The sequence below is a fragment of the Anomaloglossus baeobatrachus genome, unplaced genomic scaffold (genome assembly GCF_048569485.1).
Source record: "Anomaloglossus baeobatrachus isolate aAnoBae1 unplaced genomic scaffold, aAnoBae1.hap1 Scaffold_41, whole genome shotgun sequence".
Classification (NCBI taxonomy): domain Eukaryota; kingdom Metazoa; phylum Chordata; class Amphibia; order Anura; family Aromobatidae; genus Anomaloglossus; species Anomaloglossus baeobatrachus.
In genome coordinates, this window is record NW_027443435.1 from 840210 (window position 1) to 860832 (window position 20623).

At 49.4% G+C, this 20623-nt stretch overlaps 1 protein-coding gene across 1 annotated transcript in view; it reads left to right on the forward strand.

The window, feature by feature from the left end:
• Window positions 1–20623, forward strand: part of LOC142277320 (uncharacterized) — a 76234-nt gene that overhangs the window by 52670 nt on the left and 2941 nt on the right. The window contains exon 5 of the mRNA XM_075332630.1: window positions 9657–9738. Coding sequence (XP_075188745.1) covers window positions 9657–9738 — 82 coding nt within the window. The remainder of the gene's footprint in view (window positions 1–9656; window positions 9739–20623) is intronic.

A 20623-nucleotide genomic window follows, 5' to 3' on the forward strand; every position in this document is an offset into this window, starting at 1 on the left:
TACAGATAGGGACTCTAGATTGTGAGCCCCAATGGGGACAGTGTTGCCAATGTATGTAAAGCGCTATGGAATTAATAAATGTTATTATATTATCTTTTATATATCTGTCACAAACCACCGGGGGGGTCACTCAGAAATCCCCCGCGCTGGCTACCAGTACGTCACAATCGGGGGGTAACAAGTGGGGGGTCACCCCTCCTTTATACCTCCCGACCGACAGACAGAGCACGTGACGCGCTCTCTAGCGCCCCTCTTATAGTCAGGCCAATTATGGAATTGCCCGACAATAAGCAAGGAGGCCGCTATACTACTTATGCCGATTATTGAAGGGTCCCCGGTGAGAGTAGGGTATATATTCCCCCGACCTCCGCGGGCGGAATATATAATATCTTCCCGAATCTCACTGGCCTCCCCACAATAATCCTTGGCACAACTCGCTGCCACCAACCGCTTCACGGTAACTATTAGCCGAACACACGGACGTGGGATTCAAGATCGAGATAACAGAACAGCCCAGGATTAATTATATAATTTAATCGCCTAAAGCACACTAGAAACTACAATATATACAATAGGGAATCTACAGAATATACAGTTATGTCAGAGTACAGTTACAGTCAAAGCATGGGTTACAAACAGGCATACACAGTTCCAGCAGTTACCTTGTTGCGTCTGGCCACAGGGGGGCGCTGTAGACCAGGTTTCCAGGAACTCTCTCACAGGTCTGTCCCAACCAGGCCCCCGAGCAGAAGAACGCTGGAAAATGGCCGAAGTAGGGTTATCAACCTGGGCAGATCCAGGTCCCCTCCTACCTTAGTGACCTCACAGGGAAGCACTGCCACTCCCCCTGCATGGATCAGAATTATCCAGCAAAGGGGATTTTGGCTATAACTTTGCCTGGGAGCGTCGTAGGCAGACGCCAATGCTCTCATTGTGACAGTTATGAATTTAGCTACAGAACGAGGGGACTCATGACCTGTCTGCCAGTTCCCCATTGGCTGATATCACGCCTGGGGCATTTCCCAATGTCCTGCTCCCATAAAAAGGGGGTGCCGGCATCGTCCACATGCGGAGACACCATTTTTATGGTTGCCATATTTATCGGAAATATGGCTTGCGAGATATGAACCATTTTTTTACTGGAGTCGTTCTGTCTGGCTATTTCCAGAGCCTTGCTAATTAGATAGCAGCTCCTACTACAGGGTGACGGCAGGGAGTCATCCTGTGTCCATTGTCCCAAAGCCACCTAATTTCCATATCACAGGACATGGCCATGGAGTTTGTTGCTAAACCAGTTGTGTGGAGGAAAGGGGGGTTGACACCAGGAGAGGGCTTCCTGACATACTTGAATATCATGATTTATCGTCATCTCTCCGGATTTACCTCACACCTCCCCCCTTTTGAGGGCGCTAGGGGGCAGCACACTCCGGTGTTCCCCCGTGCGCCCGTCCGCGACCCCTCCTTGTCGGGACAGCCCGTCTGCGTTACCGTGGTCACGGCCCCTTTTGTGGCGAATGGTGAAGTTGTATTGCTGGAGCGCAAGGCTCCATCGCAACAATCGCCCATTCGTCCCAGAGACGGTGTGCAACCAGCTGAGGGGATTGTGGTCCGTCTCCACGATGAAGTGGCGCCCGTATAGATAGGGTTGCAGGCGCTGCAGGGCCCACACTATGGCCAGGCACTCCTTCTCCATTGTAGAATAGGCCACTTCCCTTGGTAACAGCTTCCTGCTCAGGTACAAGACTGGGTGCTCTTGGCTCGCAGAGTCCACCTGGCTGAGCACCGCACCGAGGCCGAAGTCACTGGCGTCGGTCTGTACTACAAACGGCCGCGTGAAGTCGGCTGCCTGTAGCACGGGCGGGCTGGACAGGGCGTCCTTTAGGGCCCGGAAGGCTGTCTCGCAGTCCACTGTCCAATCGACTGCAGAGGGCAGCTTCTTCTTGGTGAGGTCCGTCAAGGGCTTTGCTAGGCTACTATAGCATGGAACAAACCTCCTATAGTACCCAGCGGTCCCCAAGAAGGACATCACCTGCTTCTTGGTCCTGGGGGTGGGCCAGGATGCGATGGCCTCCACTTTCTCAGGCTCGGGCTTCAGCGTTCCCCCACCTACCCGGTGACCGAGGTACTGGACCTCGCTCATGGCCAGCTGACACTTGCCCGGCTTGATGGTCAAACCTGCCCGGTGGACCCGCCTGAGCACCTGTGCTAGATGCTCTAGGTGATCTTCCCAGGTGGGACTGAAGACGGCAATGTCATCCAGGTACGCGGCCGCGTACCCTTCAAGTCCCTTGAGCAGGGTGTTGACCATCCGCTGGAAAGTGGCAGGGGCATTCCTCATCCCGAATGGCATCACCGTGGACTCGTACAGTCCAAATGGGGTAATAAAGGCAGAGCGTTCCCTGGCCTTGCGAGTCAGGGGGATCTGCCAATATCCCCGGCTCAGGTCCATGATGGTCAGGTACTGAGCCCCGGCCAACTGATCGAGCAGGTCATCGATGCGTGGCATTGGGTACGCATCGGCGACCGTGACAGCATTGAGCCCCCTGTAGTCCACGCAGAACCGAGTGGTTCGGTCCTTCTTAGGGACGAGGACTACAGGCGAGGCCCAAGCGCTGTTGGATGCCTGGATCACCCCCAGCTCCAGCATCTCGTCAATCTCCTGGCGCATGTGTTGCTGCACCTCCAGGGAGACCCGATATGCTGAACGCCGGATCGGGGGATGATCCCCAGTGTCCACGTGATGGACAGCCAAGTCAGTCCTTCCGGGCTGGTTGGTAAACAACCCCCGGAAGGGGTGTAGGGTGGCCCACAGCTGGGACCGTTGGTCCTCCAAGAGCTGGTGGCCAACCTCCACATCCTCAATGGATCCGCCTGCCCTAACCTGGGCTAGCATATCCAAGAGGGTTTCCGCTTCTCCCTCCTCGGGCAGGTTGCACACGGGGAGCGCACATGCCTCCCGCTCATGATGTGCCTTCATCATGTTCACATGGAAGGGCTTCCGCCTTCCACGGGCAGGGTCCAGGGTGACCAGGTACGTCACAGGGTTGAGCTGCTGGTACACGAGGTATGGGCCTTCCCAGGCTGCCTGAAGCTTGTCCTGTGGTACGGGGACCAGTACCCACACCTCTTGACCCACTTGGTAGGTCCTCTCACAAGCGTTCTGGTCGTACCAACGCTTCTGATCGGCCTGGGCTTGAGCCATATTGTCGTGTACCAGTTGCGTCAAGGCCTGCATTTTGTCCCGGAAGCGCATGACATACTCGATAACCGACACTCCAGGGGTGGCCAAATCCCCTTCCCAAGCCTCTTTCACCAGAGCCAGGGGGCCCCGCACACGTCGCCCGTACAGGAGCTCAAACGGTGAGAATCCTGTTGAGGCCTGTGGAACCTCCCGGTAAGCAAATAACAGGTGTGGGAGATACCGCTCCCAGTCACGCCCATGGGAGTCGACCAACATCTTAAGCATCTGCTTTAAGGTGCCATTGAACCGCTCGCACAGGCCATTAGTCTGTGGATGGTACGGGCTGGCCACCAGATGTCGCACCTGCACTTGCTTACAGAGGGCCTCCATCAGCTGGGACATGAATTGGGTCCCCCGGTCGGTGAGCATTTCCTGGGGAAAACCCACTCGGGAGAAAATCTCCAGCAATGCGGTGGCCACCTTGTCAGCCCGAATGGACGACAAGGCCACTGCTTCTGGGTACCGGGTGGCATAGTCCACTACCGTCAGTATGAAGCGTTTCCCGGAGCTGCTGGGGATGGCCAGCGGGCCGACCAGATCCACAGCCACCCTCCTGAAAGGCTCATCGATGATTGGCAGAGATACCAGTGGGGCTTTGGGGCGTGGCCCCGCCTTCCCCACTCTCTGACAGGTTTCACACGAACGGCAGTAGGCAGCCACATCGGCCCCCATTTTTGGCCAGTAGAAATGCTGGTTTAACCTGGCCTTGGTCTTAGCGATCCCTAGGTGTCCGGCCATCGGAATCTCATGTGCGATCCGCAACAACTCCGTCCGGAACGGATAGGGTACCACCAACTGTCGGTCCCTGGGCCACGCCTCCGGTGAACCCTGCTGGACCGTGGCCCGGTACAGCCGTCCTTGGTCCCAGACCACTCGCTCCGGGTCCGAGTCCGAGGGAGGCTGTGCCGCCTGCTCCTTTAGAGCTTTCAGGCTGTCGTCAGCTTCTAACGCTGCCTGAAACTCCTGACTAGATGTGGCCAGAATCGACGAGACTGTCACATCTTCAGTCAGTACCCCGGGACCTGTGTCCTGGCCTCCACCTGACTCGGCTGCCACTTGGTCAGAAGGGGAAGAGCTATCGGACCTCCGGGAGGCCCCTTGGCTTCCAGCACTCCCACTGCGGGTGACAGCGGCCACAGCCGCTGCGACCGTGGGTCGTGCCTGCTCCTCCTCCGTTCCTGACCAAGTCGCCGGTTCAGGCAGACCTACCTGGCTTCCTGACACCCCGGTTGTGGGGGAACCATGCACCGAGATCTTACCTGGGAGCACTTCCGCTCCTGGACCGGCCCCAATCTCACCTGCCTGTTCCCCTCCTGCAGCAACAGAACCCCGCTGTGAAATCTCTGGGGACCCCACATTTGCTGTGGTAGCCCCCACCCCACACACTGGTCCTCCCCCTGCAGCACCCTGCTCTCTGCTTATCCCTGCAGAGGGCAACAGATCCCAGCTCACAGGCTGGTTACTTGTAGAGGCATTGTCACACCTTTCTCTGACCCCCTCCCCTGTCACAGCTGCAGCTGTGTGTGTGTCTATGGTGTCTGTGCAAGCAGAAATATCAGAGTTCACTCCCTCCTCCCTTACATCATTCATAGATAACACATTAACATTGTCAGGAGTCATGTCAGCACTGGCTGAAGGTTCAGCCTTTGGGGCGGGGCCAAACTGGGAGGTTATTTGCCCCAAATCTGTCCCAAGTAGCACGTTTGCAGGGATCCGATCAGTTACCCCCACCTCCCTCACCCCTCGCCCTGCGCCCCAGTCCACATAAATGTCAGCAACAGGCAGCGCCGGGTCAATGCCTCCAATCCCGGAGACAGCGAGGGTTTTTCCAGGGATCAAGTCTTGGGGGGACACCATCTCAGGCCGCACCAGAGTCACTTCCGAGGCGCTGTCTCGCAGTCCTATGGTCACAGACTGGCCGACGGTGACAGGTTGGAAGCTGTCCAGGGACCTACCACCACCCCCACCCACACAATACACCTTGGGCGGCCCTTGGGACGGGGACGGAGCCGGGGCCTTGGGACGCTGAGGGCACATGGCCTTGAAGTGTCCAGGTAGGTTGCACTGGTGGCACCGTCTTGGTTCCGCCACGGGCCTGGAGAGGGGAGTTGAGGGGGACACCCCCTGCAGTCTAGGGGCAGGTGGGGCAGTCGCAGAATTCATCTTACCCCCTCTCCAGGTGCTGCTGGTGGCCGCTCTCCTGGCCTCAGGGGCCCGGTTGTTGGTGTAGTCATCGGCAAGGGCAGCTGTAGCCGTGGATCCCTTTGGCTTCTGGTCTCGGATGAACTGGCGGTGATCCTCAGGGCAGTTCCACAAGAGTTGCTCCGTGATGAACAAGTCCAGGATCTCCGGTCCGGTGGAAAGCTGCAGGCCTTGGGTCCAGTGGTCGGCAGCTCGGGCAAGTGCCCGCCGGTGGTCAGCCCAGGAGTCCTTTGGTCCCTTCTGCAGCGTCCGGAACTTCTTGCGGTAGGACTCCGGGGTGAGGTTGTACTGTTGGATCAGGGCCCGCTTGATGGTGTCGTAGCCCTGATCCGCCTCAGCAGGCAAGTCCCCAAGGATATCCAGGGCCTTACCCCTTAAACGGGGGGTCAGGTATTTGGCCCACTGGTCCTTGTTCAGATGGTGCTGCAAGCAAGTCCGCTCAAAAGCAGTCAAGAAAGAGTCCAAGTCTCCATCCTTCTCCAGCACTGGGAAGTCCTCAACACGGACCTTTGGAAGTTTGGTGTCTTGAAGGTCACGTGTGGCTGATGAGGGCCGGAGCTGAGCTAGCTGCAGCTGGTAGTCACGCTCTGCCTGGCGCTCTTCACGCGCTGCCTGCCGCTCTGCCCTGCGCTCTGCCATGAGTATCTCGTAGGTATCCCGGTCTCCAGCCTGGAGAAGGGCCATAGCCATTTGAAGAAGGCTATCCGAGCCTCCCAGGCTCGGTGGAATGGCACGTGGTGATCTGCGGCCCGCTGCGGAGCCTGGTGCTTCACTGTCCATTGCAGAGCGGAGGGCTGGCATCTGGCTCGTTGAGGAACCTTGGGCGAGCTCCTCCTCATCTTGTCCAGCAGTGCCCGGTTGTGCAATGTCCTCGGCAGAACGGTTTTCTGGCGTCGAGCTCCTGGAGGGCTCGTGGACAACCTCCTCATCGTCTCTGGCCTGAGCATCGGCCATTCCTTTGGCTTTGCTCCTGGTGCTATCAGCCATTCTTGCAGACTTTTGGTCACTGACACAGAACTGACACCTGATGCCTCCACACACCTTACAGTATCTGCACTCTGACACTCTAGTGTTGAGCTAGTCTGAAGACCCCAGCAGCCACAGCTGCTGCAGGCAGTCTTTAGTGTCTGGGAGTATGGGTCTCACACTCACACACACTATTATCTCGATCCCACCGCTATGCCACCAATATGTCACAAACCACCGGGGGGGTCACTCAGAAATCCCCCGCGCTGGCTACCAGTACGTCACAATCGGGGGGTAACAAGTGGGGGGTCACCCCTCCTTTATACCTCCCGACCGACAGACAGAGCACGTGACGCGCTCTCTAGCGCCCCTCTTATAGTCAGGCCAATTATGGAATTGCCCGACAATAAGCAAGGAGGCCGCTATACTACTTATGCCGATTATTGAAGGGTCCCCGGTGAGAGTAGGGTATATATTCCCCCGACCTCCGCGGGCGGAATATATAATATCTTCCCGAATCTCACTGGCCTCCCCACAATAATCCTTGGCACAACTCGCTGCCACCAACCGCTTCACGGTAACTATTAGCCGAACACACGGACGTGGGATTCAAGATCGAGATAACAGAACAGCCCAGGATTAATTATATAATTTAATCGCCTAAAGCACACTAGAAACTACAATATATACAATAGGGAATCTACAGAATATACAGTTATGTCAGAGTACAGTTACAGTCAAAGCATGGGTTACAAACAGGCATACACAGTTCCAGCAGTTACCTTGTTGCGTCTGGCCACAGGGGGGCGCTGTAGACCAGGTTTCCAGGAACTCTCTCACAGGTCTGTCCCAACCAGGCCCCCGAGCAGAAGAACGCTGGAAAATGGCCGAAGTAGGGTTATCAACCTGGGCAGATCCAGGTCCCCTCCTACCTTAGTGACCTCACAGGGAAGCACTGCCACTCCCCCTGCATGGATCAGAATTATCCAGCAAAGGGGATTTTGGCTATAACTTTGCCTGGGAGCGTCGTAGGCAGACGCCAATGCTCTCATTGTGACAGTTATGAATTTAGCTACAGAACGAGGGGACTCATGACCTGTCTGCCAGTTCCCCATTGGCTGATATCACGCCTGGGGCATTTCCCAATGTCCTGCTCCCATAAAAAGGGGGTGCCGGCATCGTCCACATGCGGAGACACCATTTTTATGGTTGCCATATTTATCGGAAATATGGCTTGCGAGATATGAACCATTTTTTTACTGGAGTCGTTCTGTCTGGCTATTTCCAGAGCCTTGCTAATTAGATAGCAGCTCCTACTACAGGGTGACGGCAGGGAGTCATCCTGTGTCCATTGTCCCAAAGCCACCTAATTTCCATATCACAGGACATGGCCATGGAGTTTGTTGCTAAACCAGTTGTGTGGAGGAAAGGGGGGTTGACACCAGGAGAGGGCTTCCTGACATACTTGAATATCATGATTTATCGTCATCTCTCCGGATTTACCTCACAATATCCATCCTCTATCTGTATTATCTATCACATATCCATCATTGATTGATCTGTCTATCTCTATTAACTATTATCTAATTATCTGTCTATTTTCTATCCAAATCTATCACTATTAACTCTCCATCTAATTTATCTATCAGACAGTTGGTATAAATCCGTGAGGAGGACGAGGCCGTAGATAAGCGCAGAACACAGGAGAAAGGGTCAGTGCACTGACCCTATCTATTATCTGCTGTGTGGGGGCTCCTGGTGTGCATAGGAGGCCATGTGGGGGGCTCCTGGTTTGCATAGGAGGTCGTGTGGGGGGGCTCCTGGTGTGCAGAGGGGGCCGTGTGGCGGGCTCCTGGTGTGCAGAGGGAGCCGTGTGGGGGGCTCCTGGTATGCAGAGGAGGCCGTGTGGCGGGCTCCTGTTGGAATGGCACACCTTGTGCTTTTTGATACTCCAGTAACGTTGCAGCTCTGAAATATGTCCAAACTGTTGGCAAATGGCATCTTGGCAGCTTCACGCTTGATTTTCCTCAATTCATGGGCAGTTATTTTGCGCCTTTTTTGCCCAGCACGCTTCTTGCGACCCTGTTGCCTATCTGCCATGAAACACTTGATTGTTTGGTGATCACGCTTCAAAAGTTTGGCATTTTTAAGACTGCTGCATCCCTCTACAAGATATCGCACAATTTTAGACTTTTCAGAGCCCGTCAAATCTCTCTTCTGACCCATTTTGCCAAAGGAAAGGAAGTTGCCTAATAATTAAGCCCCCCTTATACAGGGTGTTGATGTCATTACACCGCACCCCTCCTCATTACAGAGATGCACATCACCAGATTTACTTAATTGGTAGTTGGCTCTCAGTCTATACAGCTTAGAGTAGGACAACATGTAGAAAAAGTATCATGTGATCAAAATACTCATTTACCTAATAATTCTGCACACGGTGTAGTGAAAAATACCTGCAGATGTGTCTTTATAGAGAGCGGAGGGAAAAACCTGCGTATGTGTCTTTATAGATAGTGGATGGAAACTTTTGGTTTGAACTGTATGAGGGAGTCGTGCAGTTGGAATCAGTGAAATATTGGGAGTCGGAGGTTTTTCTTAGCGACTCCTCAGCCCTGGTGTGGAGGACGTCACTGTGGATGTATCTTACACTGCTTGTGGGACACTTTTGTTGGCATTATACATTATGGGGCAATGAAAGGGGAATGAATGGGCTTCATTAGGAGTAAAATTACTTTGTAAGGGCTGTAAAGTTGTGAGAGAGGTTCTTATATGACCCCGTTTAATATTATTTACATTTTTATTTTATGGGGGGAGGGGGTACCAATTAGAACTTCCGCTATGGGGTCCCATGATTCTATGTACACCTCTGTCCACCCCCTTAAAGAAAAAAAATTGAATAAAACTAATGTACCTCAAAAAGACCACATTGTTGACCAAAACAATTTTCAAATGACGGAAAAATAAGCATTAGCGCGTCCAAATTGTGAAGACAAAACAATGAAGGAAATCCCAATGTCATAATGTACCACACTAAGTGGACCCTGCCACGTCTGCGTCTATCCCTGCTGAACTGACTCTGGGGCCGCACGGGCGATATAGGAGGCGTAGAGGCCATGCATGGATTGGTCTCAGGGGCCACACGGCTCTGGAAGCAGAAGCGTCCATCTAGAACCTTCCACATGACTTTTCCTTCTGTCCGTGACTTTTACATTATTTATTTTACAGCTTTGAAATTCAGAGAAAAGATATGCAGAACGCTGCAGACACAATGGAAAAAGGAGAAATGGATGTGCGGGGTGATGAACGGAGTAGAGATCTTTCCACAGGTAACCCTCCTCAGTGAAGAGTCACCATTAAATAACAAGGACAGACACATTCCCAGCTGTAAGGAGAAAATGAAGTTACATGCTCCCTGCTGCCGCTCGTATACAGTTACCGATGCAGTGCGGGAAACAGTAACACTCACTCACAGGCTGTCAGCCAAGGAACAAGAGAGTTGATTACTGTGCACTTGCTATGTAGTGAGTGGTGACTGTTTGTTTTCAGCCTCTCCCACTGTGCTGGTGACTGGAAGTGAGCAGCTGCTGGGAGAATGTAACTGCATTTTCTCCTTGCAGACACTGTGTCACAATCTCTCCGCTGTTATGGACGCAGTGAGTGACAATTTTGCCTATCTATGGAATCAGGGCCGTGCCAAGCTGTTAGATTGTTGAGCGACAGCTCAGCTGTCCAATCTGAAACTGGGAGGTGCTTGGTTTCTTCAAGGGTTCCCTGTTCTGAGTGATCAGTTACTTAGCTGAGTAGTTAGTCCCAAAACCAGGGTATCATGGAGGTGCTGAGGTAACTGCAGAAGGGACCTCCGAAACTGGCCCTCAGACTAGGGACCTTGTGTTTGCCCTTATCCCAGAGGTAGGCTTAATGGTATCCAGGTTTGGATTGCCAGTGTAACCCTAAAGGGTACTTTACACTCTGCGATATCGCTAGTGAACAAGCCAAGAAAAACGAAAGAGGCGATCAACGGTTCAACATTTTTTATTATTAATATTCATATTGAAATTATAGAACATGCGGAAAGGTGATGGGAAGGAAAGAACGGTATACATCACCGCAACCAGTGTAGGTATTGGTCATAATATACCAATTATATACTAGATTAGTGATATAAGGTCGCATCCAAGAAGGGCAAGTGTCCCACAAGAAGAGAAGAAAACCACACCAAGATGGTATATCAAAGCAATTCTCAATATAAAATATATACTACACAATAAGGCAGATATATAAGAGAAGGCAAAAAAGTGTGGTACCTAACTTCTCAATGTGGGAAGGTATCTTTAATCACTGTATAGTCCATGTCATACTAATAGTGAGGGTCAGCACCACAGAAAAAAGTCACAGAGGCCGCAGCACATGGAGAAGCAATAATTCCAGTGCAGAGAACCGTATACACACATATATACACTCTCTCATACTGCAGCCAGTGTGTGTTTCACACGGCGGCAGTGAAAACCACCACAGACACTAAAGGTCAACTCTGCTGCGGAAACCACAGCACACAGACCCAGCAGATAATTAGTGCGAGATTAGATAAGTTATACATGCACATAGAAATACTCTCACACTAAGGTCAATGTGTATGATACTAACAGTGGCAAAAGCAGCAGCATGGACACACCTCACAGAAAAATATGTGAATATGCGTCCGCTAAACGTATTGATGGACAATGCTGCAGCGAGAAGACACACACAGAGGCCGCAATATACGATATAATAAAGACAATAACTCCAAATATATGTATATATACTCACACACTGTGGCCAGAGTGCGCTAAATATATGTATATATACTCACACACTGCGGCCAGAGTGCGCATGGACTATACAGTGATTAAAGATACCTTCCCACATTGAGAAGTTGGGTACCACACTTTTTTGCCTTCTCTTATATATCTGCCTTATTGTGTAGTATATATTTTATATTGAGAATTGCTTTGATATACCATCTTGGTGTGGTTTTCTTCTCTTCTTGTGGGACACTTGCCCTTCTTGGATGCGACCTTATATCACTAATCTAGTATATAATTGGTATATTATGACCAATACCTACACTGGTTGCGGTGATGTATACTGTTCTTTCCTTCCCATCACCTTTCCGCATGTTCTATAATTTCAATATGAATATTAATAATAAAAAATGTTGAACCGTTGATCGCCTCTTTCGTTTTTCTTGGTTTGTTCCCTTTAGCGATTTGGTTCATATATTATAGTTCTTTCTGCGCCATATATGATGAAGATGTATGTACATGTGTATTGCTATATATAATTTGTACGATATGCAGATGTTTATGCCATTATCTACTCTTGATATCGCTAGTGAGCGTACCCACCCCTGTCGGTTGTGCGACACGGTCAAATCGCTGCCCGTGTCGCACAACATCGCTAGGCCCCGTCACACGGACTTACTTTCTCTGCGACGTCGCTCTAGCCGGCGAACCGCCTCCTTTCTCAGGGGGCGGTTCGTGCGGCGTCACAGCAACGTCACACGGCAGCCGTCCAATAAAAGCGGAGGGGCGGAGATGAGCGGGCGGAAGATCCCACCCACCCACCTCCTTCCTTCCGCATTGCTGGTGCACGCAGGTAAGATGTTCGTCGTTCCTGCGGTGTCACACACAGCATTGTGTGGTGCCGCAGGAACGACGAACAACATCGTACCTGCAGCAGCAACGATATTAAGGAAAAGAGCGACGTGTCACCGATCAACGATTTTTGACGTTTTTGCGATCGGTGATCGTCGCTCCTTGGTGTCACTCGCTAACGGTGTCGGATGTGCGTCACTCACGACGTGACCCCGACTATATATCGTTACCAATGTCGCAGCGTGTAAAGCACCCTTAACTCCTGTCCAAACCCTGATCTAACACCCCTTCTCCCCCTCATCAGGAGTGGAGATGCAAACCTCACAAATACCATAGGCACAGGAAAAAAACAAAACTCATACACACTACACAAGACCACTCAAACAGCAAACTTTTGGTCACCAAGAATAGGATCGCCACAAAGACCGGAATCGCTGGAGCATAAGCTGAAGGTATCATCTGCAGTAACAAGCAGACTCACAAACCTTAAATGGGGAGAAGACAGGTAAATAGAAATTAGTCCCCTGAGTCTCAAGGAGCCACACACCACTCCACAGCAATTAACACCTGCAGGACTGGAAATCAGTGGAAAAGACTCAGCTGAGGCTGAGCAACCAGAAGAGATCAGGTTGCCTGTGAACAGTCCGACGCCACGGGGGCACCCCTCAAATGTGGGCCTGAACACCACATGAGACGGGGCCTTATCTGTGCTGTGCTCTGATCTATAGCTGCCAGACATTAGACCTCCTCTGACCATCCATTTGCCCATATCCGCTATCCTCCTGATATTCTGACCCCAGAGCTGACTACGCCTTTGTCTTTTCCCTTCGTTCACGGCATGTTCTCTTTGTATCTGACCCCGGTACATTTGATAACCCTGCCTCACGGCTTGTCCATGCAGTGACTAGCGTCACACACTGTTCTAATAAACCAGATAGATATTTAAATGCTAGGTACTCAGATTACCACTATATCTGCATCATCTATTTGTGTGACTGAGATGTGATCACAGATCGCTATATAAACAATGGCGGATAGCGTTACTCACTAATCGGTGCTCCTAGGCCTCAACGACTGCGCGCGGTTCTAGGAAGGATGATGCAGTGATAAGTCAACAGTCTTTATTTACAATACCTCGAAGAAGGGAGATGTCAGAGATGATGAAAGGATGAAGATGAGGTGAAGTTAGCACTGTAGATTAAAGCTGTTATAGGCGCACCAGAGTAAAGGTAACAAGAGAATCCTTTCTCCACTCCTGAAGCATGAGGTTCCAACAAGGCAAAAAAAACGTCCCTCACAGGAAGCCAGGCCTGAAGAAGGAGGGATTACCGCCCAAAGGTATTATGGGAAAATACAATAACATAAAATTACAGTGTAATAACAACAATGACCAGAAGATGGCAGCGAAGCATAGCAGGTGCAAATCATGATACGATAAATATATAATGGTACAAATGTCCATGTATGGAAGAAAATCAATAGATAGACGAATGCGGCACACTCACCGTCTGAAATCCTTGGATTTCTCTATACGAACAGTCCCGAATTTGATGTATGTACCTGGAGTGCACGGAGGAATACTTCAACCTGTAAGATAAGGAAAATAATGCATACAATGCAACAATAACCAAAATATAACAAGGTGGACGAATGTCTATAACAAGTTCCGGAAGTAGTCCAAAGGATAACCCCATCTTCGGATTAATGAAGTCGTGATAAGCCAAACTGTCTCCAACCCAATTGTAATCCAAGCCTAAGTTACTTGGAGATGTTCCCATGGTTGGATGGATAATTAATCCTCAACCGGTATGAGCAGGATAATCTCTGATATAGGTCCAATAAAGGATTTGGGTTTGTCTTGCTTGGCGACTGTCACTTCGACCTTGCGCATTTTGCCATCGTCACTTGGAAAGGTTTTGGATATAAGTCCCATAGGTCATGCGTTTCTTTCCTCCTTCTGGTCTTTCATGAGAACAACATGTCCTATTTGTAAATTTGGTTTCACTTGTTGCCACTTTCTTCGTTTTTGGAGGAGTGTCAGGTACTCCTGCTTCCATCTATTCCAAAAACAAGTCGCCAGATGTTGCACATGCTTCCACCGTCTTTTGTAATTGTGACCAGACACAGTCTTCAGGCGGGTTAGGAACGGTACCAAGTTTCTGAGTGAGGAGAGTTGCAAGAGTGAGAATGATGGGAGATTCTGTGTCCATAGATATGGGAACAAGAGGTCTTGAGTTTACTATAGCAGATACCTCTGCTAAGAAAGTGGTCAAGGTCTCATGTGTCAATCTCGAAAGATTTGAGTCCTTGAGCATAGATTCCAGTATCCGCCAAGTAATACCGATCATTCTTTCTTTCCCATGATCCGCCCATATGAGAGGCGTGAGCAGGGTTAAAGACCCAGGAACTGCGATTGGTCGTCAGGAAGTCCTGGACCGGTGTTGAATTCAGTTGTAATTCTCTACAGGCGCCTACAAAGTTTGTTCCACAGTCTGATCTTAATTGCTTCACCGGTCCTCTAATGGCGAAGAATCGTCTTAAGGCGTTAATGAAACTGGACTTCTAGGTGTATTGCCTGCACACTCATGCACGTGAGCAATACTGCCCAACATTTACTTTCCACATGTCCGCCTCTGGTCCGACGTTCAGCGACTGGCCATGGGCCAAAAACGTCAAAGCCAACATAGGGAAATGGTGGCTCTGTAATTGTCCTATCAACAGGCAATTCGGACATCTGTTGTTGTTGCAGTTTTCCTCTTGTCTTACGACACTGAACACCATGATGAATTACATGGGAAACTTGTCTTTGTTCCCACAATCCAGAGGCCTGCGGCTCTTAAGGCGCCTTCGGTAAAGTGTCTACCTTGATGTTTGATTTTTTTCATGATAATGTCGTATTAGTAGAGTGGTGATATGATGATAGCCAGGAATAATTAGAGGATTATTTTCCGCCTCGTACAACTTAGCCTTGTTTAAACGACCACCGACTCTCAGTAAACCCCTCTCGTCCGTTACTGGGTTTAAGTCGACAATGGGGCTGTTTTTAGGAATGTCTTGTTTGTTACGTATACATTCCAGTTCTTTGTGAAAAACATTTTGCTGCACATTGCGTATCACAAACTGTTCACTCAGAACAATGTCTTCTGCAGAAAGAGGCTTATGGCAGACATGCCAACCATGGCAATCAGTGTTACTGTCCTTATTGAGGTAGCATTTTACTATATGGCCTAACCTTGCATTGACACGAACCAGCCTTGTCCATCTTGAGAACCGCTCAAATCACCAACAGTTAAAGCCAACCTTCTCCTTGGATTTGGTGATGAAGGTGTTGACATCAGGATGAATCTCTGGGTCGACATCTGGATCCTGAATGCTGAAGCTGTCTTCAACGGCAGTCTTTTCGCACTGGTTGTGAAGGAACTCTGGTCCGGTTAACCAAGAAGAGTTTGCGAAGGCACCAGCAGACACTGGTCTGGTAGCGAGGTCCGCAGGGTTCAGATGGGATGGAATGTGCTGCCATTGCTGAGGTTTAGAGGATCTCCTTATTCTTTCGACGCGGTTACTGATGTAGACATAAAAGCGTTTAGTCTGGTTGTATATGTAACCCAGAACTACCTTACTGTCTGTGTAGAATCTTGTGTAGTCCACGTGAATAGCTAGTTTACTTTGTATGAAGTCTGCAATATCTACGGCTAGTACAGACCCACAGAGCTAGAGTCTGGGTATAGTGAGCTCGGGTGTAAGTGCCAGTTTGGCCTTCCTAAACAGAAATCCAACATGGGCTTCATTGTTAGAGTCCGTAACCTTCAAATAAGCAACGGCTGCAATAGCTTCATTGGAGGCATCAGCAAATACATGAATCTCCTTCCTATGACTCATAGAAAGGGATGTCGGAATGTAACAGCGTGGTATGCAGACCTTATCCAAGGCACAAAGAGATTCTCTCCATGACTTGCACTTTAGTTGTTTGTCCGTAGGGAGTGGTACATCCCAGTCCTTAATGGATTTTGAGAGTTGTCTCCGCAGAAGCTTGCCTTGTATAGTCAGTAGATCATATAGACTGTTCACCACCGACAGAACCCCACGCTTAGTAAATGTTTTTTCGGCGCCATTGACTTGAAAGCTGAAGGAGTCCTTTAACAAGTTCCACCTCAGGCACAGACTTCTCTGTACTGGTGGATTGTCTGAGCCTAGATTCACGTCCCGGAACTCTGTGGCATGATCATTAGGGTGAAAAGCCTTCATGACAACAGCACTATTTGAGGCAATTTTATGTAACCTTAGATGAGCTTTAGAAAGCATACCTTGCGTCCGTTTAAGCAGATCTATAGCTTCTTCCGTTGTGGGCAGGATTTAAGTCCGTTGTCCGCATAGAAGTCCTTTTCAACAAACTGTTGTCCTTCCCGAATTCCATTTCGCCGTCAGAGGCCGTCCTACGTAGGCCATATGTAGCGACTACAGGAGAAGGACTGTTGCCGAACACATGCACCTTCATGCGGTATTCGACCATTTCCTTATTCGTGTCGTTGTCTCGGTGCCATAGGAAACGGAGAGAATTTCTGTGGTCTTGTCGCACGATGAAACAATGGAACATTTGTTCGATGTCAGCGGTGATGGCGACCAGTTCTTTTCTGAATCTTATGAACACTCCCACTAGGTTGTTAGTCAGGTTGGGACCAGTGAGGAGAACGTTATTCAGAGATACACCGCCATGTTTGGTGCTTGAATCAAACACCACTCTGATTTGTTTTGGCTTACATGGATGATATACTCCAAAGGAAGGTAGGTACCAGCATTCTTCATCGGCTTGCAATGGCGGAGCTGGCTCTGCGTGGCGTGGTCATTGCGAAATATCTTGTCCATAAAAGCTATGAAATGTTCCTTCATTTCAGGCTTGTTCTTTAATGTTCTCTGCAGTGAGATGAACCTAGAGAACGCCTGTTCACGATTGTTAGGAAGCTTAGTCCTTGTAGCCTTGAAGGGTAAGGGAGCAACCCAGCGGCCAGATTCATTTTTGAAGAATCCACTGTCCATCATTTTAAGAAACTCCTTGTCTTCTATGGATAAGGCGACCTTGTTGTCATCCTTTGTCGTGCGAAACACTGTTCTCCCAAAGCAGTCGCCGTAGGGGGTGGGAATGATATCAGGCTCCTGGATGCAATCTGAGAACCTTTCTATTACTAAGTAATGACGAGGGCATGGCTTAAAGTCAGTTTTGCGACTGTTTTGGAGCACGTATGTTTTACAGGCGTTGACTTCGGATGTCTCGTGACTTCTATCCAGACACGTCGCCCACGATTACCCAGCCTAGATCGAGTCTTTGGGCAAATGGAGCATCATCTGGGCCGTTGAATTGTTGGCGCACTTTGTGGACCTTCAGAATGTCCCTTCTGAGTAGGATTAGGATTTCAGCATTCATGTTCAAAGGAGGAATTTCCTTAGCTAGGTGGCTCAAGTGGCGATGAAGAAGGGCGGCTTCCGGAGTGGGAATCTCCTCCCTGTTATCAGGTATCTGGTCACATTCAATTAGGGTTGGCAAGGGTATGTGCACGTTTCCTTTGACTGAAGAGACTATGTACCCAGAGGCTCTCCTACCAGAAGTCTCGACACGACCAGAGCAAGTGTTGAGGTTATATGGGGTCGTTTGTCTCTATGTTGAAGATCTCAAAGACTTTGGGCCTTGCTAGAGACCGGTTACTTTGTTCATCTATTATGGCATACATTTTGGAGATCTTGTCTGGCTGTCCTTCTCAATAGACCTTCATCAGACACACCTTGGCACAGCATTTAGGTCCAGTTCCTTTTCCACAAAACTCAATGCATGAGGAGGTGACAGCGGTTGCAGTTGGGTTAGGAACCTGTGGCTCCCCGCCATGCTTTTGAGCAGGATTAGATGCGGAAGGTTGTGACTTGTGTGGAGCTGGTGTGGGATGCATAGATATAACGTGTTCGTCACTACTACATTCTGCGCACTTAATGACTGCCTTGCAGTCCCTTGCAAGGTGGTCTGAAGAGGTGCAACACTGATAAATCCCGAGCTCCTTGAGGGTATTTTTACGCTTCTGCAAGGTCCTTGCTCTGAATCCACGGCATTCCTTTAGTGGGTGAGGCCTTTTGTGGATAGGGCACATGCGGTTATTGTTCTTAACTGCAGGAGTAACATAATTTGTTTCAGTGAAGTCTGGTTCAATAGGTGGAACATCGGTCTTTCTCACGAACACTGTGTTCCTTGACTCTCTTTGTTTGGCGATGTTATCATACCTTGTAGAAGATGATGACGCTGGTGGAGTAGGTTCAGTGAAGTCGAAGCTGGGATCGTTCCTCTTCCGAGCTTGGTCACTGATGAACCTGGAAAAATGCGAAAAGGGGGGAAAGGACACATTATACTGCCTTTTGTATCGTGAGCCATGGTCTGCCCTTTTATCTTGCATGCCGTGTGGTAATTTGGACACTATTGGATTAACGCCATGAGCAGTATCTAGGTAGCTCAGTCCTGAAAGTCGTGGGTCTAATTTTGCCAATTCTATTTCCTTTAGAAGATCGCTCAGATCTTGAAGTTTTCTATTGTTCTTGTTCGTTATCCTTGGGAAGCTTTGCAGTCTCTTAAATAAGGCACATTCTATTGCTTCTGAGCTGCCATAGGTTTCTTCCAGCCTCTCCCAGGCTGCAATAAGGCCTGCATCTGAATAGTCCAGATGAACTGCCCATATTGTCTTTATGCACTCTGCTGATTCAGGGCCCAACCAATTAACAAGCAAATCCAATTGTTCCTTGCCGGTTAGGTTAAGATCTTGAATCACTGCTTGAAAGATCGATTTCCAGGCTCTCTAATTCTCGGCACGGTTGTCAAACTTTGAGAGACGGATATTTATTAACTCTCGGCGAATCATGTATCTGGCGAAGTCAGACATGTCCGATCTCCCGGCCATTGCTGCAGGATGAACTTGTGATATCCATGGGAAATGTAAGTTCTCTGGTTTATATGACAGCGACAAATCAGGACGAAATGATGCGGCATAAGGGTTAAGCTGCGGTTTGGTCTCTAATGGGTCCGCTGGCTGCGGCCTAAATTGTGAGTTAGTGCTGTAAGTTACCTTGTCAACAGTAGGTGGCGATATCTCTTGGGTTGCCGATGCATCCGTGTTAGGAAACGGAGGTGGTGTTGGTGTAGATGTTAAATGTCTTCGCACGTAGTCAGTAGTGCGTTCAACTGGGTCCTCCATTTCTCCTGTAATAAGACAGTCCGAATAATGAATAAGAGGAAAAATATCGGCACATCCAACGTAAAATAATTTCTTTCTTTATTTTCACATGGTATTAAAAAAGTCCATCCATATTCAGAAGACCCTGACGCGTTTCCGACGCAAAAGAGCGTCCTTAATCAGACGATATTTTTCCACTTATTCAAGTTATAGTCCACCTGGCGGACTTCATATCGTTGCACTCCATGGATGTGTGGTGACCTATTCCATTGGGCGTGTCAAGCTTTCCTCCATTTCGTCAGTCCGAATTATGATCTTGTCCCAGCGCTTGTTCAAGGATCTTCAGTTTAGCAAGGGCTGTTGCTTCTTCCTTTTCTGCTTGGAGTATTTTTAATTTCTTTTGAGTTTCCATCTTGTTTCTCTGAGCTTCCATCTCATTTCTTTTAGCTTCCATTTGGGCTTCTGCTTCCACTTCAGCCTCCTTCTTAGCAAAGGAGCTTTTTACTGTAGCTTCCTCTGCAGCCGCACGGATCTCTAGTAGCTTGTCGGACAATGTCAACTTCGTGGAGTGAGATGATCTGGAAGATTGAGACGTGATTTTGGGCAACGTTGTACGACATGACCTAGCCTCTTGGAGGTAAGCGATGCGGAGCTCTGCCTTATTCTGCGCGTCTCGCACTAATGAGGCCCTTTCTTGGAAAAGAGCTTCCCTTTCATCTATTTCTGCTGGGGCATTTTCCATGTCATAAGTACTCAAGAATGAGATGTACCTTGCCGACAATCTCTGATAGCAGTCATAGGCAGCAGATAAACGATTCAATGTGGCGGTTAACTCTGCGGCGTCACTGTTGGAGCAAGGAAGAGCTGCTAAATAGTGATCAACTTTGCCCCATAGATGGTTCTAGGTTATCATGGAACTCGTCTCTAGTAGTCTCAAGGTTCTCTCTTTGTGTCGGCTTAGATACACGTTTGGGTCGTACGTCCTGCTCTGCAGTAAGTGTGGACTCTGCTCCTGCAGCATCTTCGGTGTCAGGAACATGATGCGTTTCAGTTGCAGATGGGTTCACGGTGCTTTTTGTGGACATTCTTTAGGTAAGATGGCGGACGGTAAAGACTTGCTAGCAGACGATGTATATGCGTACGGACACTTTAGGCTTAGGTCTCTTGTTACTATTCTGCCACCGATATATGTGGATGAGATGTGACTGAGATTTGATCACAGATCTCTATATAAACAATGGCGGATAGCGTTACTCACTAATCGGTGCTCCTAGGCCTCAACGACTTTGCGCAGTTGTGGGAAGGATGATGTCGTGATAAGTCAACAGTCTTTATTAACAATAACTCGAAGAAGGGAGATGTCAGAGATGATGAAA